The 26,772-nt window shown below is 43.7% G+C and overlaps 4 protein-coding genes across 5 annotated transcripts; 3 read left to right on the top strand and 1 right to left on the bottom strand.

Annotated features, from left to right (window-relative positions):
* The first annotated feature begins 1,247 nt into the window (after positions 1-1,247).
* mrps17 (mitochondrial ribosomal protein S17) lies at positions 1,248-3,068 on the top strand. Its single transcript, XM_080549584.1, has 3 exons — positions 1,248-1,333; positions 1,990-2,116; positions 2,510-3,068. The coding sequence occupies exons 2-3, from the start codon at positions 1,991-1,993 to the stop codon at positions 2,846-2,848; spliced, it is 465 nt and encodes a 154-aa protein (XP_080405710.1). The 5' UTR covers positions 1,248-1,333; position 1,990; the 3' UTR covers positions 2,849-3,068.
* A 421-nt stretch (positions 3,069-3,489) lies between these two features.
* LOC308174669 (protein NipSnap homolog 2-like) lies at positions 3,490-9,990 on the top strand. Of its 2 annotated transcripts, none has more exons than XM_080549776.1 (10): positions 3,490-3,592; positions 5,061-5,200; positions 5,381-5,426; positions 5,537-5,631; positions 5,884-5,954; positions 6,040-6,180; positions 6,460-6,491; positions 7,162-7,256; positions 7,973-8,056; positions 8,150-9,986. In XM_080549776.1, exons 1-10 carry the CDS (start codon positions 3,501-3,503, stop codon positions 8,212-8,214), a joined length of 861 nt encoding a protein of 286 aa, XP_080405902.1. In that variant the 5' UTR covers positions 3,490-3,500; the 3' UTR covers positions 8,215-9,986. The 2 variants fall into 2 exon arrangements, with proteins under 2 accessions (XP_080405902.1, XP_080405901.1); XM_080549775.1 differs by having other exon boundaries at positions 3,500-3,601; positions 8,150-9,990.
* Positions 9,991-10,138: 148 nt separating this feature from the next.
* On the bottom strand, positions 10,139-12,534 carry LOC308174670 (phosphoserine phosphatase-like). Its single transcript, XM_080549777.1, has 5 exons — positions 12,342-12,534; positions 11,765-11,899; positions 11,393-11,538; positions 10,991-11,139; positions 10,139-10,836 (listed from the first exon to the last, which is right to left on the bottom strand). Exons 1-5 carry the CDS (start codon positions 12,482-12,484, stop codon positions 10,732-10,734), a joined length of 678 nt encoding a protein of 225 aa, XP_080405903.1. The 5' UTR covers positions 12,485-12,534; the 3' UTR covers positions 10,139-10,731.
* Positions 12,535-13,761: 1,227 nt separating this feature from the next.
* On the top strand, positions 13,762-25,378 carry cct6a (chaperonin containing TCP1, subunit 6A (zeta 1)). The gene is made up of 13 exons (XM_080550099.1): positions 13,762-13,967; positions 14,476-14,539; positions 15,524-15,658; positions 16,450-16,623; positions 16,950-17,053; positions 17,928-18,198; positions 18,989-19,071; positions 19,982-20,078; positions 20,570-20,717; positions 20,901-21,034; positions 21,460-21,562; positions 24,773-24,845; positions 24,997-25,378. The coding sequence occupies exons 1-13, from the start codon at positions 13,831-13,833 to the stop codon at positions 25,067-25,069; spliced, it is 1,596 nt and encodes a 531-aa protein (XP_080406225.1). The 5' UTR covers positions 13,762-13,830; the 3' UTR covers positions 25,070-25,378.
* The last annotated feature ends 1,394 nt before the right edge of the window (positions 25,379-26,772 follow it).

Raw genomic sequence — 26,772 nt, 5'->3', positions numbered from 1 at the left:
AGGCTGTTCTGTTGGCCCTGGCGGTGATGCTGTCAGAGGCCTCCATGCACTCACTGCCTTAAATGGGAAACACGGCGAGCGAGGCCTGTTCTCCCCAGCATGGATCTGATTAAGACCAGCTTGGCCTGGAAGCCTATAAGTGGCGGGCTCTGAGCCACAGCCAATTCACACTCAGGGGTTGTTTATACTGTATTCTATGCATACATTATTACATTTACATACCATTTCTCTTGTGAAAATCAAAGAGATCTGCTCTTAATTCCAAATGCTAGGGGGGGTTTAATAATTGTCAATTATCCACTAGAGACCAGGTAAAACACTTGTGAAGTGAAGAGACTGACTGAATCTATTTGCGGGCGTTTTCTTTCCGTGCACCAACTCTTTGGAACCTTCTTCCATTGGACATCAGACAGGCATGCTCAGTGGAAGTGTTCAAAACCAAGTTGAAGACCCACCTGTTTTCTGTTGTCTAAATGTCATAGCTTGTGTATTTGTGTGTGTAATTATGTGTGTTTTAACTGGAATAGTTGTTTTAATTGTTTTAAATTGTTGCTTACCTACTGTAAAGCACTTTGACGTAAAGCTAATAAAGTTATTATTATTATTATTATTTGGTCTCTTCTACCAGACTAAGTTCATCAAAGTTATGTCTGATGAGCAATATGGATTATGTTATGATCGCTCGTTAGTCACAGCAAAAGAGGGAGAGCACATGGTAGAGGATTATGGTTAACTAAAAATGAACAGATGCTAAACATAACTAGATGAGGTGTGGCAATGTCCATCAGTGTGAATGTAGAGTGTTGCATGTGGGATAAGTGAGGGTGCTCTCTGCAGCCGCAGAGGTCATCAGTTCACTCATGGTGCCACAAATAATCACTGTTTTTGTGTGTGTTTGTTTACTTAACAATAACACATCAGTGATGTACATTATCCCGTGAACAAAAAGCTCTAAGCCTACCTGATAACTTTTTTGGGGGGGGGACAATTGCAAAAGGGGAATGTGATATGTATGTACAACTCTGGAGACAGTGTGTTATCAGTGTTATCATCAGAGATGACAGTGTGTTTATCAGTTTTACCTTTCGACACCAGCCTGTGTTTAATTGATTGGTGATGATGACTGATGACATGACAACGATGATAGACGTGTCTGCAGCTCGCAGCTGGATATACTTGGAGAAACGCGCAACAGAATAACATACCAATTTTGGCCCTCTGTCTACCCCGTAGTTTTTACGTCATCAAAACAAGCCAGTGTGTCAGATGGCGTGGAAACGGTTGCATTGGTGATATTCTGACCTTCACATTTAGGCTTCAGTTACTCAATAAAGTAAGTGGGAATGTTGCTTAAGTCATGTCAGTAACATGACACGAGTGTTAACTTAACAAAACTGCGGGAGAACTTGTGTAACGTGTGTAGACCTCGTTCACACCAACTCCACAGTTAAACACCTCGCTAATGCTAGATCAGCTAGTTGCTAGCAGGTCTTTGTAAAGTAGAGCATTTATTATGGTTCCCATCAAAGGGTATCCGCGGTGTCTTGAAAAGTATTAAGTTGATAAATACATTTTGGGAAAATCAAGACCCTTAATAAGTATTAAAAAGTCTGATCACGATTTTATGAGGTCTTGAATTTTGCAGGTATTTTTCTGAATTAGACTCTGTCCAAAGAGTTTGAGTCCTAAAAACTTTTAGTAAAAGTTCGTGAATTTATTAGTTTTATTAAAAAACAAAGACGAACCGGACATTGTGTTGTATGATAGTGGTCTAGTATATTGCAAACTAAACCTGTTAAGTTAAAGGTGTCACTGATGTAAACGGTTACAGCTCGAAGTGGCGGTGAGGTCTGGAAAAATATTGACAAGGTCTTTAAAAAGTCTTAGAAAGGTATTGAAATTAACCTCAAGATTCCTGTATATACCCTGTTACCAGCCTACAATGTTTTTTCTATTCTAACCCATAAGGATTGTGTGTTTCTTTACCAGGATGTCAGGGGTGAAGCAGGCATCGGTTCATGCCAAATGGGTCATCGGCAAAGTGATCGGGACCAAGATGCAGCGGACTGCCAAGGTCCGAGTGACCAGGCTGGTGCTGGACCCCTACCTGCTGAAGGTATTAACACACTGATCATACAAGCCAGGACCCCTCAGGGGTATACACTGGTGCAGCTCACATAGTACTGTAGTCCTAAGAAGCTATCCCCTTCTCATTTCCTTTTATTCATCTGCATTGACTGAACCCAAGAAATCCCAGTACTTAATGCACTATCCTGTGTCTTTAGACCTGTGCAGCCCGTGGCCTTATTTTCTGTTTAATTGGTTGCTCAGTGTAACGTTTTCAGTTGTTAGTAAAGAGTGAGTGATGATGAACTCTCTTGTATACTTCACAATTTCCAGCAGCACTCTGCTACACGTGCCAGTTAACACTGCATTTGATAGTGTGTGGTATTTGCAGCTTTTACTCTTGCCAATTCCACAACATCTGACTTTACCGTCTTCCCTGCAGTACTACAACAAAAGGAAGACCTACTTTGCTCACGACGCCTTGCAGCAGTGCACCGTGGGAGATGTAGTTCTTCTGAAAGCCCTGTCTGAGCGCAGATCGAGACACGTGAAACATGAACTTTCTGAGATAGTGTACAAGGTGGGGAAGGTGGTGGACCCCCTGACCGGGAAGAGAGTGGCGGGGAGCGAGTGGCTGGAGCCTCTGACTGACCCAACGAACATCCTGGAGGAGGAGAGCACACTGACAGACAAACTACAGGAGCTGAACATCACTGCTGTCTCTGCAGACCTCGCCTCCGCCTCAACAACCACAGCCTCCACAGCAGCTCCAGCACCCTGACCGTGGACTATTATTTGAAACACCATCGATTTTTCTTTTTTTATTTCATATCGTTATGTTGTTCAGTTTGTTCTATTTTTTTCAAAATGCACTTAGAATCTGAAATACAGTGTGTGTACAAAATGTATTTAAATGTATCAAGGAACAAGTCATAGGTTGTGTTATTATACATGTATCTATGTTATGCATTTGGGGGGGAATAAAACAAAAACACATTCAATACCACACACTCTTTATTTGAAAAGAACACAATAAAAACACATCAATGGAAAAAATGCTGGGAATGAGCACCACTTATTGCATTTGTTCACACACAACATTCATTTATAAGACCTATTATTGATATTAAACTGCAGTGTTCACACGTGGTTTTACTGACAATGCATTTGTAGCTAGACATAAGAAAATTATGTGAATTAATGCAAATTCTTCTTGAGCTATTTGATCACTCATTGAAAACAAACTAAGTTCCCTCTAGTCACTTTTGGGGTTTGACATAATCATAATTGGCCTATTTAATAAATGTCTTGCTCTGTGCCTTGAGGCAGCCCTTTTTGGGGACATTTATTGTGGGTTTGCTGCCATCTAGTGGGAGCAGTGGGCAATACCAGGCAGTGTACACAGTGACACCAGAACGCACGAAGGGGGAAAGATGGCGACCCGAGTCCTTCAGAGTGTGAGAACCGGCCTGAAACAGGCCAGACACGGGCTCAGGACGGACGGACAGGTCGCACTGACCATCAGGTCAGACAGGTCATTTGATCCACAACACTAATGCCAAAGCACATATGGATGTAACAGTTTATTTGGACCAATATTGCTGATTTTAGCTGGCGCGAGAAGCATTCAACCATTCACCACTTGTAAACCAGCGTTGCAAGCCAAGTGTAGCAGCTCGAGCTAGCAATCAAAGTTGAACAAATTGTGCATTTTAATCGATCACTTTAGCTATCTATCTTACAGCTTAAAGTGCCAAGTTAACGGCGTGTTGACACTTTGTACATGTTTAAGACAGTTTGCGATTGTTGTCGTGCACAGTGCAACTATTGACTTAAGTTTGATCACAGCTAACTGTCTGGATTTGCTGCGCATTAAATGTTGTTGCAAGCCAGGGATATCCCCATCGAATGATCTCAAGGTCATTACAACATGATGTTGTTGTGAATGTGATATGATCGTTAGATCGAGAAATATAATTAGGTAAATTTGGCATGCATTTGTCGTGCATTGTCACATTAAACTTTGTTGAGACTCTCCACTGAATGTACTGTGCGGACGGTGCAGCTTATGGCAGCTCGTGACGTTAGAATTATAAGGTTCTATCTCCATTTTTGTCAAAATTGAGTTTTTTACATAATCTGATCCATTAGGTGTTTATTAATGCCTGTTTTTTGTTTTTTTTAAATGTTTACATTTTTGAGTTAGTAATTCATAAAATACAAAGGTTCCATCTCACAGAACATAATGGAATGTAAAAACTTTGACGCTCAATATCTCTGAACTACCCTAAACGGAGATAGAACCTTATCATTCTAAACGGAGATAGAACCTTATCATTCTAAACGGAGATAGAACCTTATCATTCTAAACGGAGATAGAACCTTATCATTCTAAACGGTGATAGAACCGTATCATTCTAAACGGAGATAGAACCTATCATTCTAAACGGAGATAGAACCTATCATTCTAAACGGAGATAGAACCTTCTCATTCTAAACGGAGATAGAACCTTATCATTCTAAACGGAGATAGAACCTTCTCATGAAGCTCACGAGCTGTCAAATCCCCCTGCAAGTTACCATCATATGATTGTGTCACTGCGCTAATGTGATCCTTAACTTTTGTAGAGAATTGAAAACAAAAGTCAATGAAAAAACATGCCAGTAAATGTCTCCATGTAGTTCATTTGCTGCGTAGCTACTAGTGTTGCTTAACAGTCTTACCCAAGGATATTTAAAAAATGTAAATCCTATCCGACTAGGCCTTTTAGTAAGGAATGCACTGGAGTGTTTAGCCTGGTAGATTACAGAGCATTAACATAATGTGTGCGCCAAAGTATCCCACCCTATATCTTTATTCTATGCCATGTGCAATGTATTTGTGTTGTTATTATTATTATTATTATTATTATTCAGATATGATAAACGTGGATCCAGTATTGATTGTTGATGTGCATGAAATGACACGTGTGTGCTCTCGTTCTATTGCTCAGGACTCTCTCAGCTTCCACCAATAAAAACCAGGAAGACAGCTGGTTCAAGTCTCTGTTCGTCCGGAAGGTCGACCCCAGAAAGGATGCTCACTCTCACCTGCTGGCTAAAAAAGAAGACAGCAACCTCTACAAGATACAATGTACGTCATTGCTGTACTGTACTACTACTCCATACTAACATGCACACACACACACATCCCAGGCTTGAGTAGTGTCTGCAGTACCTGATTACACTGCCTGGGTCAGGATTAAGATGGATTAAAAAATGCAAGACAATCTGTTACATGACGAATGACCTAAAACAAGTATTTATTTTGCAGTTCACAATGTCAAGCCTGAGTGCCTTGATGCTTACAACAAACTTTGGTAAGACCCCCCCCCTCCCCCAACAGTTTTTATTTGAGAGTACTGACATGGGGCATGTGAAGGGCGAGACTATGACACATAAGAGTCTGTGTGTGATTCTGTGTCCTCAGTGAGGATGTTCTTCCCTCCATCAATGCTGACTCTCACTACCCCTGCGAGCTGGTGGGCACCTGGAATACGTGGTACGGAGAGCAGGACCAGGCAGGTAAGGACAATCACACACAGACAGACTTGTTCAATCCATGCAACTTAAATATTACCGGACTGTACGGTACATTTCCAATACTCTGTAGGTGATTGTCTGGTACTGGGAGGGGGCTCAGGGGGGCCCCTCGCTGCAGGGGTCACGCCAGTGTATGCACACACACACACGCACACACACACACACACACACACACACACACACACACACACACACACACACACACAGTCACTTGTCTCACTCCCCTCCTCTCAGTTCACCTGTGGAGATATCGGGGAGGGTACCCAGCCCTGACCGAGGTCATGAACAAACTCAGGCAGAACAAGGTAACGAGGGAAAGGGTGTATCTTAACTGTGTTTTAACGCAGCTCGGTCAGTGTTTGTCATTAACGATCCCACGCGGTGCCGTAGGAGTTTATGGAGTACAGGAACGAGAGGGGGAAGATGCTGCTGTCCCGCCGGAACCAGCTGCTGCTGGAGTTCAGCTTCTGGAACGAGCCCGTGCCTCGCCCCGGGCCCAGCATCTACGAGCTCCGCTCTTATCAGCTCAGGGTGAGGGAGGGGGATGGAGGGTCATTCTTTGTTTCTCTCTGTCTTTCTCTTTCTCTTTCTATCTTCTCTGTGAGATCCTCCAGCTACATGTCTCTTTCTTCTTGTGTCTTTGTGTGTATCTCTTGCTCTCTACTCTGTTGATTTCACTGGCTTTCTCTCAGCGACACTTACTGTCATGGTGTATATTCCATACCACAGCCGTTGTTCGCTTTGTCTCAATACTGTCGACGTTGTTCTTTAATCGTTTTTTCTCATTAGTTCTTCCTCTCTCTCTTCCAGCCTGGAACTATGATTGAGTGGGGAAACTACTGGTAAGGCAGCTCTTCTTCTCATAATGGGTTCTGTGAAGGTTATCATCTTTCACATTATTTATATTCTCATTTTATTCTATATTCTCACACAACATTGAAGCGTTTACACCTCTGTGTTATGATTACCTTTCCAGATTAGCCGTCCATATGAGTGTGAACGGTACCTCTGGCCTGCCCTGTCTATGCACGACTCAAGCATGACTGAAATTGAAGAAAGGCATAATGAATGATAACATACTTATCTAATACGACTCATGTCATGGACTCTATATAACAATATGCCTGCTGTAATTTGTCAGTAAAAAAACATTGTCTCCCAGAATTGGAATGTTGGAACAATACAGACAAAACTGCCTGTCAGATCCTTTACTGTACATGGGGGACTGAAGTAATCAAAACAACAATACGAGGAGGGTCATATAATCAGTGTTCTAACATTGAATTGATTTATATGATATTTTTTGAATGGATGACTCGTATCGAATGTTATCTGAATAAAAGCAGACTGCTGCCTGGACTTAAGCAAGAGTTTTAGAATTAATTAATTCGTTAATTAATTAATTATTAATGACAGTTAACATAATAACCATCCCTGATGAGTGGTGTTCGCAGCTCTGTGGATTGGCCAGTTTTTGTGCCATGTGACCTCAGTGTTTCTATGTTTCCGCAGGGCGCGGGCGATAGAGTTCCGCCAGCAGAACCACGAGGCGGTGGGGGGGTTCTTCTCCCAGATCGGGAGCCTCTACATGGTGCACCACCTCTGGGGTAAGGCTTGATGTTGTCCCCCTTGTACTGTTTCTCTGTTCTCCAGTGTTTATGGCCCCGGGCCTGAGCTAGATTACTCTTCCTGCTACGACTGGTGGATTGATGATTCACTTGCTTAGTCAAATGTATTGATTGTAAGTCGCTTTGGAATAAGGCGTCTGCTAAATGCCAAAAATGTAAATGTTGTGTGTTGTGTGTAGTCTCTATATGTGTGGTGGCCTGGGAAAACCCGTCGGATGTCGCTGGCGTTCGTTTGTGGCAAAGAGCAAAAATAGATGGAAATCGTGATTTTGGTGATTTTGATATTATGTGGTATTCTAGTACTTTGAACTCCATACTACATTATGGTGAATAAACATTTTAAGAAAACAAAAGAGAAAGTACTTATTTTTATGTTTTTGTGGTTGGTAGTTTGCTTTGCATCACAAGCAGACAAACGAGACCGGCCGATCTGCATAGGCTCCTCCCCCAACCCGGAGGAGAAAGGGGTCGGGGGCAGCATTTCTCACCTTTCACTTTTTTTGACATGATACATTAAAATGCTCATAACTTTTTAAAATAAATGGCTATCTCAGTCATTCAACCAGTTATGAATAGCTGAGAACTTGCCAAAATGTCAAAATGCCACCATGTGAAGGGTTTTCCCAGGCCACCACACATATACAGAGCAGCAGCAGCCCCGTTTCTGCATTATGAATGTTTCTCTCTGTCCTTAGCCTACAAAGACCTCCAGTCAAGAGAAGACACCAGAAACGCAGCCTGGCAACACGACGGCTGGGATGAAGTTGTTTACTACACAGGTAAGTCTCTTGTCTCTCTGCCTCTTTGTCTTTGTGTCTGTCCCACTGTGGCATTCAACCCCATAATGAACATGAAATGCCCTCCTTTCTCAGTTCCTCTTATCCAGCACATGGAGTCCAGAATAATGATCCCTATGAAGACTTCTCCTCTACAGTAGCTCCCTGTCAACGCCCAGGGGAAACGCCTACCGCCACACTGATTCATAGAGAACTTGAGCAACCTCCAGAGTATGCACTGCCAGGGACATGCTTGCCACATCTGTTTTCAATATTGATTTTTCTTTGTCTTCACTTTTTTCTGTGTGGGCCTACAATGTTTTATTTCGGCTGAAAAAATACTGTCAGCAAGGTCATAGTATGTTACTGCAGGTGATATGTTACTGAACCGGACACTTAATGTGTTTTGATTAGATTAATATCTCCCTCCCTCTCTGTATCTCTCTCTCTCTCTCTCTTCTCCTCTCCTCTCCACTGTCTAGATCACTGATCATTTGAATTGTTACAAAAAGATTTGTACCTGACAGTTGGAACTGACTTTTAGCCAGTGGTCCTGAGCACTAGTCCTGACTCCTGAAGGGCCATGGGTATCTGAACGTAAGCCTTGGTATACCTTAGTATTTCGTCTCAAAGTCAGACATTTTTCGGCTGGTTACCATTCCTGAAAACGTGTTAACTGAGTATTTTGCATTTACCCCCCTAGACTCTAGCATGTCTCTCCTCTGTCAAACTGACCACAGCTTTGGGATGTTGACTGTGGTGTAGCACTGATGACTCTTTCTCCAAAACATGCTGGGGAGAGGAGGACTCTTGACAACATCTTGGTTTGTTTGTCTTTGTTGTTTGTTTGTAATCGAGGGCATCAATCAATACCTGCAAACCCCTGATCATGGACTGGTTTGGCCTTAATCTTGAAACCCTTGTCCCTATATCAACCAATCAGGTTACTCCTCTTCATGCCAATCAACATATCAACCAATCAGGTGACTCGTGCTGTAACACAGAGGAGTGTTTAGAAAAGGTCAGATTGGAAGCAAAGGCTGACCAAGGCAAAGATTTCCTCATACTATTAATATATATATACCAGAAATGAAGAGTTGTGTGACTGTCCCATACTGTTACAGAGGGACAGGATAGGCAGGGTTTTGCAATGGTATTTGAAATGCAGTGCTTTATTAAGATTAGTTGTACATATTGAATTAAACAGTTAAACTGAAGTAAACAGACTCTTGTTTTCACTATTTCTGCCATAGAAAATGGCAATATATAGTATTCAATAAAAGGCAAATGTATTGAATATGCAAATGTTCCTTACATGTGTGCTACATTGTAGAGAAACAGAATGTGTAAAGATAGATAGGTAAAAGTTGTAGATGAACAATATACAGTCATGGCCAAAAATATTGTCACACCTGCACTTCAGATAATGCACCAGTTTTCACAGAAAATTTAAAATGTTTTGGTATTCACATTTCTTTTGTTTGCATTGAAACATCACAAAATCATTCCACACAACTCCAAAAATGGACTGGATACAATTATTGGCACACTCAACATGAACGAGTTTCTTACACCTCTCTACTGGAATTTTGGACCACTCTTCTTTTGCCAACTGCTCCGGGTCTCACATTTTAAGGGTGCCTTCTCCCAACTGTTTTGAGATCGCTTGGCACGTGAGCACCTGGACTCACTTCAGAACTCTCCAGCGCTTTGTCTTAAACCATCATTTCTGTTTGCTTTTTGAAGTATGCTTTGGGTCATTGTCCTGCTGGAAGACCCATGATCTCTGACGGAGACCCAGCTTTCTGACACTGGGCCCTACATTGCGCCCCAAAGTTCTTTGGTAGTCTTCAGATTTTATGATGCCATGCACACAGTCAAGGCATCCGGAGCCAGAAGCAGGAAAGCAACCCCAAAACATCTGTGAATATCATGTCCACAATGTTTGACCATAGAGACTATGTTCTTTTCTTTGATTTTTAAAAAATGTAAACAGTACAATGATGTGCTTTACCAAAAAGCTCTATTTTGGTTTAATCTGTCCACAGGATTTTGGCTTCCCCAGGTAAGTTTTGGCAAACTCCAGTCTGGCTTTTTTTATGTCTCTGTGTCAGCAGTGGGTCCCCCTGGGTCTCCTAGCATAGCGCCCCATTTCGTTCAGATGCGACGGATGGTGCGAGCTGACACTGGTGTACCCTGTGTCTGCAGGTCAGCTTGAATTTGTTTGTAAGTTGATTCATGATCAGTTGATTTTATCCACCATTCAAACAATCCTTCATAAATTCTTTCTCTTCCGTCCACGTCCAGGGAGGTAAGCTACAGTGCCATGGGCTGTAAACGTATTAATGTTGCGCACAGTGAACGCAGGAACAAAGATCTCTGGAGATTTGTAGCCATGAGATTGTCCATGCTTTTCCACAATTTTGGTAAGCCAATCATTTTTGTCCAGTCCATTTTTGGAGTTCTGTGTGGAATGATGTCAGATTTGGCTTTTTCTCTCTGCTTTTTTGTGTTGTTCCAATACAAACAAAAGAAATAAACATGTGAATACCAAAGCATTTGTAATTGCAACAATTTTCTGGGAGAAGTGGTGCATTATCTGACAGAACTGCCAATACTTTTGGCCATGACTGTACAGTTATTACAGTACATGCTAGATTTATTTAGCGGAATCCTAATCATCCCAGCTCCCTCAGAAGCTCTCCGAAACTTGTGACATACCAGGAACACCTCTCCTTGACCTGCGGCCTCACCACGTTACCCCCAAACCCGATGAAAGCGTCCTGGAATAAGAGAAACACAAGTTAAAGCAGTCAATGGCTGGTAAAGTTAGCACAGCTTTTGTCATAGCCAAAGGGGACGAGGGTCCGGTTTGTGGAATGTGTGTGAAGTCGGGTACAAGTAAAGTTATGTGCCCATAAAGAAGTGTGATCTTACTGCAGGTGGGCAAGCCTCCATGTCTGTGGCTCCGTCTCCGACCATGACAACGCTCTGCAGACCGTAGGTCTCCTTTAGCAGGGCCACCACCCTCCCCTTCCCCCCTGACTCCGCCGTGGGCTGAGACTCGTCAAAGCCTGCATATTCACCTGGACATCCATACAACACAGGACAGTCAAGAACCATGCAGCGCGCACGCATCATAGACTTTGCATACACACATACTCAAGGAACACACTCACCTGGACAACCACACACAAAAGGACAGCATATACACACTCTTCAAACCCTGCATACTCATCTGAGGAGCATGGTTTCTCTCCATGCAATACATTCCTATCATTGTATTGGACAAGACACTGGACCATCAGAGTGGGTGGTGTCTGTGTCTGGGTGGCTCACCGTTGAAGTAGAACTTGAGGCGGTTTGCGTAGACGTGATGTTGGGGGATCCCAAGCTGAGCTGCCACATGCTCCACAATGCACTGGAACCCTCCAGAAACCAGAAACACTTTCACCCCCCTCTGCTGCAGCTTTTCAACAAGCTCCCTGATGAACAAAAACAGTCAATCAAGCAGTCAACCAACCAATCCTTCAATCTTTGGTGAAGTAAGTCAGATTTAAGGGCAACTCAGTTGAAATTCTTCTCCTCTCTCTTCGATTCAAACAGGACACTGCAGCAATACAGTATATGATGTGAACTGGCATTCATTCATATTGCTCAAGCAGTCAAGCCTTTATTTCCCCCATTTTAGAATGAGAGGAATACACTCACTTTATTCCTGGGGTGAGATGGGGAGGGTGGTCTGTGATGAGTTTGTTGACTTGCTCCCTGGAACACCTTATGATTGACAGGCGTTCTGACAGGGCAGTTCTGAACGTCACTGACCCTCCCATGGCCTTACGGGTCCTTCAGAATGTGGAATGACATCAGGATCAGAGTAAGGCCAAACAGCTTGATCTGCTCACACACTTTCCATAGCTGGGATTTCCATTCCAGATATGAATAGATAGGAAGGCATGCAATGGAATTAATTACAAACAGCAGGGGTTGATTAGTTGATGTGTTTAGAGAGTGAAACAGTTATGAGGTCTACGATCAATTCCTTTCATATGTACTTTGAACCCTCAGGCCTTACCTTGGATAACCTTGGATCACATTGATCACAACTTTTTTTGTGAATTAAATGTCTGTGATCACTTCAAGGAAAGAGGGAAGGAAATGAAGAAAAGTTGCATAAAGTATTTGGAACACCACTCAATTGACTGCCAGGACGGACACATACTCTCAGACAGACTTTCAACTTAATGTTGAACCCTCAGCACACATCACAGCACTTAATTGTACTCACATCTCTGTCACTGCATCCCCAACCCCGCAGAAGGTGGCCAGCACATCGATGCCCTCCTCTCTGATGACAGTGCTGTCCACGTCGAAGCACACGGCCTCAGCGTGGCGAAATATCTCCTTGGTCTGCGCTTGAGTTGTCATCATTCCAAGACTTGGGACACATGAATTGGGACAAGGACAATCAGTTTGAAGCAGAGGTAATAGCCGTATGTCTGATCTGTCTTAAGAGAGAGAGAGAGAGAGAGAGAAAGAGAGGGTGGCTTCGTTGCATAAGAGACGATCAATAGGTTGAGGTTTAAAAATAACGACTCACTGACCGTCCCTCCTGGCTTTTTCCACGATATTATTGAACGTGACCAACCGTGAAAAAGGTTTTTAAACAATGCATTGTTCTGACGGACACACTTCACATTTCTACAAACACATCGCCTGGTTGTAAGCCGTGTCCCCGTTATTGTCCCTATAATGAAGGGTATTTTATGGCCTATGAAGAGTATTTTTTCTGATCTTCATATCCTACTTTAGCCAATGACTGTAGCCCACACTTTATCCACTTGACTTGTCCCAAATCATTAACTCCTGCAGTGTTAAAATAAATACAAAATAAAATAGATAAAATCCCTTCTTTCAGGTCAAATTAATTGCAGCACACTCATCACCATAGACTCGTAGCTCATCACACATCATTGAAACCTTAATAATCAAAATGTTAATATTTGTTGAACGGATATTCTGTGAACTATTATGTAGTAAAAGTGTATTCACGGCATAACAGTAATATTACATAACAGTAACATATGTTTAATATAACATAATCATCCATTGTGATATTCGGTGCTGATTTTCCCCCCGTGCATTTTTAAGTTTTATTTATTTTTATTGTAAAACAACTCACATTCCAAATGATCATCGTAAACAACCGTAGAATAATTCGGAAATAAATCAAAGTTAAACACCTCGGGAGTTATTATGCATTCATTCATTCATTCAGTCAAAGTGGATGAAACCTACTTACTTTCTCTGAATCGATTCATTATAGACAGATCGTTCAGGTTTAAAAGAAAATCGGCGTATTTGACTGACAGTTCTGCTTAACCAATCACTTCAGTGCGTCTCGAGACATCTGTCCAATCACCTCACCGCGTAGGGGCGGGCCGGTTTCAAAGAAAATTGGCGTCTTGACTGACAGTTCTGCTTAACCAATCACTTCAGTGCATCTCGAGACATCTGTCCAATCACCTCGCCGTGTAGGGGCGGGCCGTCAAAGAAAATCGGCGTATTGACTGACAGTTCTGCTTAACCAATCACTTCAGTGCGTCTCGAGACATCTGTCCAATCACCTCGCCGCGTAGGGGCGGGCCGACGAGCACATGCTCGAGACTTCTAGAAGCTCCTTCCCTTCCGCTAGCGGTCCAACCAGCCCAGCCCCGCTGTCTCATCTAACCGGCGGTTAAATCTTTCTTTCTGGCCGTGTTGTGTTGTCAACCACCATGTCTGCCGTGAAAGCTCTCAACCCCAAGGCCGAGGTGGCCAGGGCCCAGGCTGCCCTCGCCGTGAATATCAGCGCCGCCCGGGGACTCCAGGATGTCCTCAAGAGTAACTTGGGACCGAAAGGAACCCTGAAGATGTGAGTCCCTTAGCTAGCTTAGCTTAGCTTAGCTTAGCATAAGCTACTTTTTGCGGTAAGGTAATGCGCAGACGCTTTGTTGGTTGTTGGGTGCACGCATGCTAACCAACCTAGCTTGCTAGCCCCATTAGCATTACCTGTCAACTTAGTTGCCTTGTTAAGACAGTTTAGACGCCCTCTGTTATTTGCATGGCGAATGCATTTAGTAAAGCTGCCTAGCAACTTCCTCTGTGTGGATTTAAATACAAGTGAGTGATGCTATTGAGGCCTTTACAGCCAAGCTAGCCGGATAGCTAACGTGTCCCCACATGGTTCCTGTGTCATCGTGCATGACAACTGATGCTTTAGCTGCCGTTCATACGCCACATAGATATTTCACTAATTTTAGTTTTAAACTCTGAATAAACTGCAATATCCGATCCGATTGTCAATGCATTGTGATGTGAAATGAATGTTCGCAAACTGTCATTTTACGAGTCTTTTTCTCTTTTGTCCCCCCGCCCCACAGGCTCGTGTCTGGCGCTGGGGACATCAAGCTGACCAAAGACGGCAATGTCTTGTTGCACGAGATGGTAACACGTTTTAAACAACGTCACATCTCACACTGTTTAAGAGATCATCCTCCTTATTGGGTTTATTTAGCCTCCTTATTTGTCAGATGTTTAGATATGGCGTAGTTTTAAGCTTTTAATTGGATGCAACCCTGGCTTTGACCACACCCCTGCTGCATGCATGATGTACTGTATATGGCTAGGACTAAGATGATACACCTCCCTTCTGTACCTGCCAGGAGTCAGGACTGAACTTTTATTTTATGCTTATGTGAAATTTCCCTCTTGGATGGATACAGAATCACGTTTAGGCCTATGCGTTATGAGTAGCTCAGTGTCAGAAAGGACATGTCACATTTGCTGATGAGCATCTGTCAAGATTGCATTGAACAGTTTACGGCTCTATATAAATCCATTTGATGCACAGAGAAGACCCACGGATGCTTGTGTAGCTCTCCCTTGTTTCCTATATCTGTGCTACAGTGATGTCTGGTCTGTACCTCTGCATAGGGAGAGACGTCTTCTCTCCTACGTGTATTCAGCGGACCAGCACAAACCATATATCAGTTATCTGCTCCTAATGATGTTGTTCATATGTCAAACGAGTGGGGCAATCTACTTATCATGCCTTGTTGTCGTGACAACATGAGCATTGTCCTTCCCCTGATATTCTTGCTTACTCATGCCTTGTCAGGGGTGCCAACTTGTCACCTTTCTGCTAAATTAGCTGTTTTTACTTTACTTACTTACTTATGTTAAGGTTAGGCCGCTGAGACCACCATCAGTGCTAGCGCTATCCATCTACCACTGCTAGGGCTAGCGATATCCCCCCCCCCCCCCACCCCATCAACAAAAATGTTATCTGCACATTGATAATTGTCTTAGTGCAAAAAAAAGTGTCACCTGTTTGGGCCATCACCAGTTTGCACCCCTGCTTGTAATGTGGTAAGCTGTTGCCTTCCATGTTAATTCATTGTCATTTTCCTTCACTGTTTATGTTTGTAGCAAATCCAGCACCCGACGGCATCACTGATCGCCAAGGTTGCCACGGCGCAGGATGACATCACAGGAGACGGGACCACCTCCAATGTCCTCATCATCGGAGAGCTGCTCAAACAGGCCGACCTCTACGTGTCAGAGGTGAGACAGACCTGTTTATGGCATTATGCCGTCCCAAGAAATACACCCATCTTATCAAATTGATCTCTTGCCGATATACCCCGGGGGTGTTCCATGAACGCAGGTCAAGGAAAATCCCGGCTTGTTCGATCATTCGCGATAATTTAATTCCAAGTTCCGTTCCCTGAATGTGGCTGAAAGAAATCGCTGTTGAGTTACCATGGCAATTTACCAGGTTAACTGTCAAGATTAAGTTAGACAAAATCCCGAAAGACAGTTCCCTCGTGTCTTTTTGGAAACATTATGTCCGTATGGGCTGGGCTGATTATTGCTCAGTGTTAATGTTAATATTCATACACTGAACCTGAAGTGCTACCTTCTGCACAGAGAAGACCCACGGATGCTTGTGTAGCTCGCCCTGGTTTCCTATATCTGTGCTACAGTGATGTCTGGTCTGTACCTCTGCATAGGGAGAGCCGTCTTCTCTCCTACATGTATTCAGCGGACCAGCACAAACTCTACCCATATCAATCATTACTCTGTGCGCATGCCCAAAGCCAGCATTTTCAAGTCTGAAGAGAGTTGACGAGCCGGAATTGGGTTATTGGAAGGAATTGACTCTTAAATCACAATCTAGATTAGCTCGAACCAGGCTTTTTCAACCAATCCCTGATGTAGTTATCAACGTACGCGGAATACCCCCTGGTGATAAACATAGAGAACATTGATGGTGCTAAAAATGCTTAAAAGAAGCTTATGCGTCATAGATCTGACTTCATGTCTAATCCATCTTTGTCGTTTTGTCCCCCAAGGGCCTCCATCCCAGAATAATTGCAGAGGGCTTTGAGGCAGCAAAGGAAAAGGCCCTGGAGGTGTTGGAGGAATTGAAGGTTACCAAGGAGATGAACAGAGAGACGCTCATCAACGTGGCGTGCACCTCTCTCAGAACAAAGGTCCACGCCGAGCTGGCAGACCTCCTCACTGAGGTAAGAGACAGGGGAGAGAGGGGTCCGGTGTGACGTCAGCAGCTGAACTACCACCACTGTTGGGCTGTAGAACACAGCTGATGCTACTGACAGGCTGTGTGAAGCATTGATGTGGGGGGGGGGACGACCACCAGTTTAGGACTCTAATAAAATACATTTGTGTGCAATACCACTGTCCCCAGCATCTGCTCTCTTGTAAGGAGAAACATATGCTTTATGGCTTGATGTATCTGTTATTTCTAGAGCATTTTTTAATGTTTTGATCAGATGTATTGGTTGTCTTTCGGCTGGGGTAGTTGCTAATGTTGTTCTTTTATTGTTACCAGGCTGTAGTAGACGCTGTGATGGCCATCGCCAAACCCAACGAGCCCATCGATCTGTTCATGGTGGAGATCATGGAGATGAAACACAAGACTGACAGCGACACACAGTGAGTCTATGGAAGCCCCGACTATACAAAACAACCACGCTTCATTTATCCCTTCAGTGGCATTTTTATATAATTGGGAACATGAGCAGTTTTTTACTTGCATCTTGCAATCTCTCCTTGTATCTTTACTCTGCTTTGTCTGATGAGCAATATAATAGAGCAGAATGAAGAGGTATTCACAGCATGAAGCTGCTTATTCAATCAATCATCAATAATAAATGTTTTGTGTGAAGTTAGTTTTTCATTAGTAACTACAGAGGTGTAGAACAGTGTGTAGAGGTGTAGAAGGGTGCGTTGCAGATCAAATGCATTGACTGGATCACTGGTTGAAGTCAATAAGACCGATAAAATGACCCGATACTGGTCACTGTATATCGCCAAACCTAATGGTTGGCATGACTGAATTCTGTGTTACTCTGCCCGTAGTAAATGCAGTCATTTACTACGGGCATGTAAATAGTCATACTCTAATGTTTTGAACCTGAAGTGCTACCTTTTGCACAGAGAAGACCCACGGATGCTTGTGTAGCTCTCCCTGGTTTCCTATATCTGTGCTACAGTGATGTCTGGTCTGTACCTCTGCATAGGGAGAGCCGTCTTCTCTCCTACATGTATTCAGCGGACCAGCACAAACTCTACCCATATCATAAGCAGCTGTTGGTATGGGATGCAACAGTAGTATCTGAGTTTGACACCATGCAAAACACCACTTATTCTCTGGATACCCAGCTGTGGGAGCACTGTCTCTCACTGCTCCAGAGAGCAAGGCACAAGCTAACGTTGTTGTAGTACAGTAGCCCCTCCCCAGAGATGACATGGTGGTGATGGTTCCTCAGCCTGTAGTTGACCCACTCCCGTGTCTCCCCTCTCCCAGGCTGATCAGGGGGCTGGTGCTGGACCACGGCGCCAGACACCCAGACATGAAGAAGCGCGTGGAGGACGCCTACGTGCTCACCTGCAACGTGTCCCTGGAGTACGAGAAGACAGAGGTCAACTCCGGCTTCTTCTACAAGAGTGCGTTGGAGAGGGAGAAACTGGTCGCTGCAGAGAGGAAGTTCATCGAGGAGCGCGTGCAGAAGATCATTGCACTGAAGAACGGCATCTGCCCTGATGGGGAGAAGGGCTTCGTTGTCATCAACCAGAAGGTACAGAGGAGGGTTGTAGCAGTGTTCTTGTTATGATATAGGGTTGTTATGATATAGCGTTGTAGCAGTGTTCTTGTTATGATATAGGGTTGCTTTTGGGTGCTTTTTGTCCCTTTGATGGAACACCCTTCCCCCACTGCTGTCAGGACTGCAGAGTCACTACCTACTACCATCTTCTTCCGTAGACTAAAGACCTGGCTCTTCAGGCTACACCCTAACTGTCCCCCCTAAGACCTTTTCATCCCCTCTACCCCCCTCTGTTTCTCTACTGTAATTATTATCTTATCTTATTATTTTTTATCTAAATTCTTCCTCCTTCTAGCATTATGACTCATTGCCCCCTGGCCCTAGCATAGATTACTTTTTTTTTTGCTATGACTGATGGCTAGATGAATCACTTACTTACAACAAATACATTTGTCTAAGTCGCTTTGGTAAAGGCATCTGCTAAATGCCAAAAATGTGAATGTAAAATGTCATACTGTTTTGAACCTGAAGTGCTACCTTTTGCACAGAGAAGACCCACGGATGCTTGTGTAGCTCTCCCTGGTTTCCTATATCTGTGCTACAGTGATGTCTGGTCTGTACCTCTGCATAGGGAGAGCCGTCTTCTCTCCTACATGTATTCAGCGGACCAGCACAAACTCTACCCATATCACAAGCAGCTGTTGGTATGGGATGCGACAGTAGCATCTGAGTTTGACCGAGTTGTGTGAGAGATCTCCCTCTCTAGTAGGACATTGGGTGGTTATGAGGTACAATTCATAATAGTTTAATTTCTGTCCTGTAGGGGATCGACCCCTACTCCCTGGACGCTCTGGCGAAGGAGGGGATCGTCGCTCTGCGCAGGGCCAAGAGGAGGAACATGGAGAGGTACTAGGCAACACTACTAATATTAGGACCATGCTGTTACAGCACTACAGTGGTACATTATCACCATTACTGGTACTACAGGGCTCCAGATTAAGGTTTTCCCCTAGTGGGCCAACTTTAGTCACACCAAAATGTTGTCATACAATATAAAACATGTATAATTTTACGTGCGTTTTGTAGCGCCACACGTAGGTTTTTAGGTTGCTATTAGAACAAAATGACAACGAGAGGTAAGTTCAAACCTGTCGCATTCTAAAAACATTGTAGGCTAATGAGCACTCAGATTTGAATGTTGGCAGCCTGCACCTGGTGCAACCAACCATTTCTAACTCACACAGCACAATTGCAAAATGCAACCAAATGGCCACCCTCTGGAGCCCTCTACTACTGTACTGACTTTCACCACTGCAGCTACTGCTAATACTGTTACTATTACTTAACAGTACAGTAATGGTAGAGGTTTAGCATCTCTTGTCTACACTGACCAATGAATGTGTCCCCACAATGGCATGGAATTGCCAAGCTGTCTCTTATGCCAGCAAGTTTGACATGGAAGAATTCTGTGTTACTCTGCCCGTAGTAAATGCAGTCAGACACCATGTGAGATCACCTCTCATTCTCTGTATACTCAACTTTGGGAGCACTCTCTCTCACTGTTTCACAGAGACCGAGGCACAAGCTTACAGTATTACAAAGGGAATTGTTGTGAAATGTCGTCAGTCTACTGTATTATGCCTGCTATCCCTCACTGCTGTCTCTCACAGATGCCCTCCTCTATGTTGCCCAGTCATTTTCCTCTAACTTTAGACTGAAACTCAACCAGTCTGTGTACTGTATTTGTATATAAAATATTAATGAAATTCAGGATGGTTTGGGCCAATATAATTAATGGTTTTTGACTGTCCTGCAGGCTTACTCTGGCCTGTGGAGGTATTGCCATGAACTCTGTGGACGACCTCACTCCAGAGTGTCTGGGCCATGCTGGTCTGGTGTACGAACACACACTGGTGAGTGACTGTGTGTGTGTGTGTGTCTGTGTGTCTTTAGAACTTTAACTGTAAACCCCAGAGAATTGTAGAACTTCACTGCACATTATTTGATGCGTCACAGTCAGGTGGTCACAACAACAGGGGCAAAGTTCAATATTTTATACTAGCTAGCTATTGGCTCCATGAATGAAATATCACCAACTAAAAATACTTCACCGTATTGGGTAAGAATGGATAAAAATAAATAAATAATGGTACCCAGACATACAAGTTTGCTGTCAGTATAGTTGTTAATTTTGTTCACTACAGCCCAAGCCTTGTGTAAAAGTGTGTTTTGCAACAGTATTTTGCTTCCAACATGCACACATCTTACTCAGGCCCAATGTTTTTGTGAACACTGACAGGGGGTCTACATGCAGGCTTGTGATCATGACCGCTGTTGGTTGAATGGGATGCATCACTGTCCTAAAGAGCATCTTCTAACCCAGGGTCTTTGCCCCCCTCCATAGGGAGAGGAGAAGTTCACGTTCATCGAGAAGTGTGGCAACCCTCGTTCAGTCACCCTGCTGGTGAAAGGACCCAACAAGCACACCCTCACACAGATTAAAGACGCCGTCAGGGACGGCCTGCGGGCAGTCAAGAACGCCATTGAGGATGGTAAGAACGGGCGAGAGTTGGACCTGTGTGTGTACTGTTCCGTTATGAAGGGCTGTGAGTGGCTGTGTACACGGTAACACTGTGTTTCTGTCTCTATAGGCAGGATGGGTGTTTTTGGTTACGTAGCTGGGTGTTTTGTGTGAATGTGATTATGTATGCGTGTGTTCTCTCCACCCCCCATAGGCTGTGTGGTGCCAGGAGCCGGTGCGTTCGAGGTCGCTGTGGCAGACGCCCTGGTGAAACACAAGCCCAAGGTGAAGGGCAGAGCCCAGCTGGGAGTGCAGGCCTTCGCAGACGCCCTCCTCGTCATCCCTAAGGTCAGATATCTCTGCCATACTGGGATTTTCCTCAATCTTTGTTTGTGATATCCATTTGAGACCTTTGAGCCGCCCTCCACATTCTCTGGCTCTGAGTCATTGTCCTTTTGCACAGAGAAGACCCACGGATGCTTGTGTAGCAATCCCTGGTTTCCTATATCTGTGCTACAGTGATGTCTGGTCTGTACCTCTGCATAGGGAGAGCCGTCTTCTCTCCTACATGTATTCAGCGGACCAGCACAAACTACCCATCAAAACCTTTTTTTCTTGGTCCTATCCTGTCTCATACACTTTCCCTCTGCCCCACCTGTCTCGGTACAAGTAGACGTGAGGGTTTCACAGAACTACAGTCTCTTCTTTTCTTTTTCTTTTTGTCCACCTCACTTACCAACAAAGCTGATCTAAACACCTTTTCTCTTTCTCAGGTTCTGGCCGTGAACTCCGGGTACGACCCCCAGGAGACTCTGGTGAAGCTGCAGACCGAGTACAAGGAGTCTGGCCAGCTGGTAGGAGTGGACCTCAGCACAGGTCAGTCACACTCTGGAACACACAGCACTGTTACACATTCTGTAACCCACAGTACTGTCACACATTCTGTAACACACAGGACTGTTACACATTCTGTAACACACAGTACTGTTACACATTCTGGAACACACAGTACTGTCACACACTCTGGAACACACAGTACTGCTACACACTCTGTAACACACTAGGGATGGACGTTTTCCAATTATTGAAACCGAAAAACCGTCAAAGACTAAAACCGCGGTTTTCCGGTTAACCGAAAAATACATTAAAAAAAAAAAAAGTGCAAAAAAAAAAATTTCAAAAAAAAAAAAAAAGAGCGACAATTTCTAATAATTGAGCCCTACTGCTACAATACACTCATGTCGAACACCATTAAAACACCGTAAGCACAGTCGCAACACATTTAGGCTACTTAGTTTCACAAATATAAGTGGAAAGACAGACTTTTGTAAGCTACACCATACATGAAAACACATGAACACTTAACACACCAGCTCCGCTGATCCACGGAAGATCATCTCTTGGAACAGCGTCTTCAATGAATGAACTGCTTTCTCAATATCTTGGTTCTTAGACAAAGTTTCAGCTGCTGCTCAATGTATTTAAATATTTGAATACTGCTCAATAATCACTGAAATATTAGACTTAGAATTATGCAGTGAACATACTTAAAGCTTTTCATAAAAACCACATGCCGCGAGACTGACTCGTCCTGAACTGTCGTAAGTCAATCAACAAAGAATGCCCCATCAAAATAAAAGTGCCCATGGTAGAGCTGTCAAAATAGAGCTTTCAAAATAAATGTACTAATACAGATAGAGATAAATACAGAACTACCTTTGCGTCACTAAAGTGACCGCGTATCTTCTGAGACATGCGTTCTGTCATCACTTTCAGTAGCGCCTTCACACACAGTGGCGCTGTGCACAAACACTCTTGATCCGTATAGCTCTTGTTTTATTATATTGTGGTTTAGTAAATACTGCACTTGGAGTTACATTCAATGCATGATTTGTGCTATAGAACATAAATAAAGTTTGATTGATTGATATCAAATCAAATCACATTTTATTTCTATAGCGCATTTCTCACAAAAGTGACCCAATGCGCTTTACAGAGAGCAGCGAAAATGATCTTATTAAATGTAAGCGAGTAATTGTAAAAAAAACTTTCCTATCTACCAATAACTGAAGGCAACTATCTTTCCCATAGAGTGATTCGTTACCCTTAAATATAATCCCAATTAGATATTAATCCTCAGTTATTCTTCACAACTGACCAAACCTCTCACTCATTGCGCGGCAGATTCAGACTGTATCATTGTTATTTTCACACACGACAAACATGTGACATGTTCCAGTTTTATTCTTATTCTATTTTATTCTTCTAAAAAAAAAAAAAAAAACGGTTTTAGACGGTTTTGATAAAAAACCGTTTCTATTTTTAGAAACCCCGGTTTTCGGTTTAACCGAAAAACCGTCCATCCCTATAACACACAGTACTGCTACACACTCTGTAACACACAGTACTGTTAACCATTCTGGAACACACAGCACTGTTACACATTCTGGAACACACAGTACTGTTACACATTCTGTAACACACAGTACTGCTACACACTCTGTAACACACAGTACTGTCACACATTCTGTTACACACAGTACTGTTACACATTCTGTTACACACAGTACTGTTACACATTCTGTTACACACAGTACTGTTACACACTCTGTAACACACAGTACTGCTACACACTCTGTAACACACAGTACTGCTACACACTCTGTAACACACAGTACTGTTAACCATTCTGGAACACACAGCACTGTTACACATTCTGGAACACACAGTACTGTTACACATTCTGGAACACACAGCACTGTTACACACTCTGTAACACACAGTACTGTTACACATTCTGGAACACACAGTACTGTTACACATTCTGTAACACACAGTACTGTTACACATTCTGTAACACACAGTACTGTTACACATTCTGTTACACACAGTACTGTTACACGTTCTGGAACACACAGTAATGTTACACATTCTGTAACACACAGTACTGTTACACATTCTGTAACACACAGTACTGTTACACGTTCTGTAACAGTCGCTTTGGTAAAGGCATCTGCTAAATGCCAGAAATGTGAATGTAAAATGTTAATATTCATACACTGAACCTGAAGTGCTACCTTTTGCACAGAGAAGACCCACGGATGCTTGTGTAGCTCTCCCTGGTTTCCTATATCTGTGCTACAGTGATGTCTGGTCTGTACCTCTGCATAGGGAGAGCCGTCTTCTCTCCTACATGTATTCAGCGGACCAGCACAAACTCATATATACCCATATCACAAGCAGCTGTTGATATGGGATGCAACAGTAGTATCTGAGTTCGACTGGGTTGTGTGTGAGAGATCTCCCTCTCTACTAGCTCTAGAATGTTACCCATTCTGTAACACGCAGTACTGTTACACATTCTGGAACACACAGTACTGTCACACATTCTGTAACACACAGTACTGTTACACATTCTGTAACACGCAGTACTGTTACACATTCTGTAACACACAGTACTGTTACACATTCTGTAACACACAGTACTGTTACACACTCTGTAACACACAGTACTGTTACACATTCTGGAACACACAGTACTGTTACACACTCTGTAACACACAGTACTGTTACACATTCTGGAACACACAGTACTGTTACACATTCTGGAACACACAGTACTGTTACACACTCTGTAACACACAGTACTGTTACACATTCTGGAACACACAGTACTGTTACACACTCTGTAACACACAGTAATGTTACATATTCTGGAACACACAGTACTGTTACACATTCTGTAACACACAGTAGTGTTACACATTCTAGAACACACAGTACTGTTACACACTCTGTAACACACAGCACTGTTACACATTCTAGAACACACAGTACTGTTACACATTCTAGAACACACAGTACTGTTACACACTCTGGAACACACAGTACTGTCACACATTCTAGAACACACAGTACTGTTACACATTCTAGAACACACAGTACTGTTACACACTCTGGAACACACAGTACTGTCACACATTCTAGAACACACAGTACTGTTACACATTCTGGAACACACAGTACTATAACCCACAGTGGGCTTGCCTGAGCTTAATGTCGTCCCTGAATCTCTCCTCTTCCTAGGTGAGCCCATGGTGGCTGGAGAGGCAGGTGTATGGGACAACTACAGTGTTAAGAAACAGCTTCTGCATTCATGGTGAGTTTATGGACGTGCAAATATTTAGATTGGAGCCACTCATGAGCTGTAAGTTCCTATAACTGATCTTAATGAGTCAATCTGTGTTGGTTGTCTGTAAGATTCCTAATGTGTCCTCTTTCCCTCCCTCCCTTCCTTCTCTTCTCTCCAGCACGGTAATTGCCAGCAACATCCTGCTAGTGGACGAGATCATGAGGGCTGGCATGTCGTCTCTCAAAGGTTAAAGGTCAACTGAAGATACCCTCCGGGTGCCTGCAGTGAAGGTTTTTCTTCCTGTAGGGAAGACCATAGCGCTCCCTAGAAATGCCTCGGCATGCAAAAGCACCCCCTTGTCAGCAGAGGAGCAGCCCACTGTAGCTAACGTCATGGTGTTCCATCGCAACGTCCGTCAGTAAACATTGTTAGACCCTTCATGGATTTGTCTTTGCCTCCCTCACAAATGATTGGTTTATTTATGAGATTTTTTTGTTAAAAGCACTGAACTGTACCACTCAGTTTTGTTTGTACCCATTAAACTTTTCTTGGCTCTTGGAATGAAACGCGTGTTGTTTTTTGGGCTGGTTGAATGAATGTTTTGCAGTGGTATGACTATGAATGTAACTGGCATGAAGACATGATTCACAAATCCACGCCTACATAATTGTATTTTTCAACTGATATTACCCATCGTAATAAGTCTTCCACACATACTTACATACACACATACGTACTTAATGTACGGTAAAGGTATAAGCAGCGGATAAGACTGCAAGTTAGAATTTGTTTTTCCACGGACCAGTTTTCGGTCGCACCGGAGTTTCCTGTCCCACAGTGAAAACAGTCCGACTGTTCCTTGGTCGACACATGGACATTGAGAAGTGCCTTTTGTACATAAGTAGACTTTGCGTTAGTTAGATGGTGGGTCACGCACGTGCAAGATCTTTCCATAACAGTTGACATACCTCACGAAGTGAATTCAAATCACATCGCCTTATCGATTTACCATATCGATTTACCTTATCGACTTCTCCAGTGCATTTAACACTATCAAGCCATCACTGCTGGCTGACAAACTAGCAGTGATGTGTGTGGAGGACTCCCTGACGGCTTGGATCCACAACTACCTCACAGACAGGCGTCAGTATGTGAGACTGCAGGGCTGTCAGTCTGAGGTGGTGGTGTGCAACACCGGTGCCCCCCAGGGAACTGTTCTGTCACCCTTTCTCTTCACCCTCTATACCTCCGACTTCCAGTTTAGCTCCGACCAGTGCCACCTGCAGAAGTTTTCGGATGACTCCTCTATCGTCGGTTACATCACAGACGACAGGGATGAGGAGTACAGGGCCCTGGTGGAGAGCTTCGTGCAGTGGTGCGACACCAACTACCTTTTGCTTAACACCAGCAAAACAAAGGAGTTGGTGGTGGATTTTAGGAGGAAGAGAAGGACCCCAGCCCCCATCACCATCAAGGGGGTGGAAGTCGAGAGGGTGGACTCCTACAGGTACCTGGGAGTACAAATTAATAACAAACTGGACTGGACTGACAACACCGAGGCTCTTCTCAGGAAAGGGCAGAGCAGACTGTTTTTCCTGAGAAGGCTGAGGTCTTTCGGTGTCTGCAACAAGCTGCTGCAAATGTTTTATCAGTCGGTGGTTGCCAGCGTTCTGTTCTTCGCCGTGGCCTGCTGGGGTGGAAACATCTGTGCCAGGGATGCTGCGAAGCTAAAGAAACTGGTGAAGAAGGCCAGCTCTGTGGTGGGGACCGGGCTGGACAGCCTAGAGGTGGTGGCAGAACAGAGGATGGGGAAAAAACTGGCGGCCATGCTGGCCAATCCCTCCCACCCGATGTACTGCGAGCTGGCAGGGATGAGGAGCAAGTTCAGCCACAGATTTGTTCTCCCCCGTCAAAGTACAAAAAGATTTGGACAGTCCTTTATTCCAGCTGCACT

Source organism: Nansenia antarctica, assembly GCF_963989245.1.
Source record: "Nansenia antarctica genome assembly, chromosome: 20".
NCBI lineage: Eukaryota > Metazoa > Chordata > Actinopteri > Argentiniformes > Microstomatidae > Nansenia > Nansenia antarctica.
Note: the sequence above shows the minus strand (reverse complement) of the source record. Positions and strands in the feature narration are given on the sequence as shown.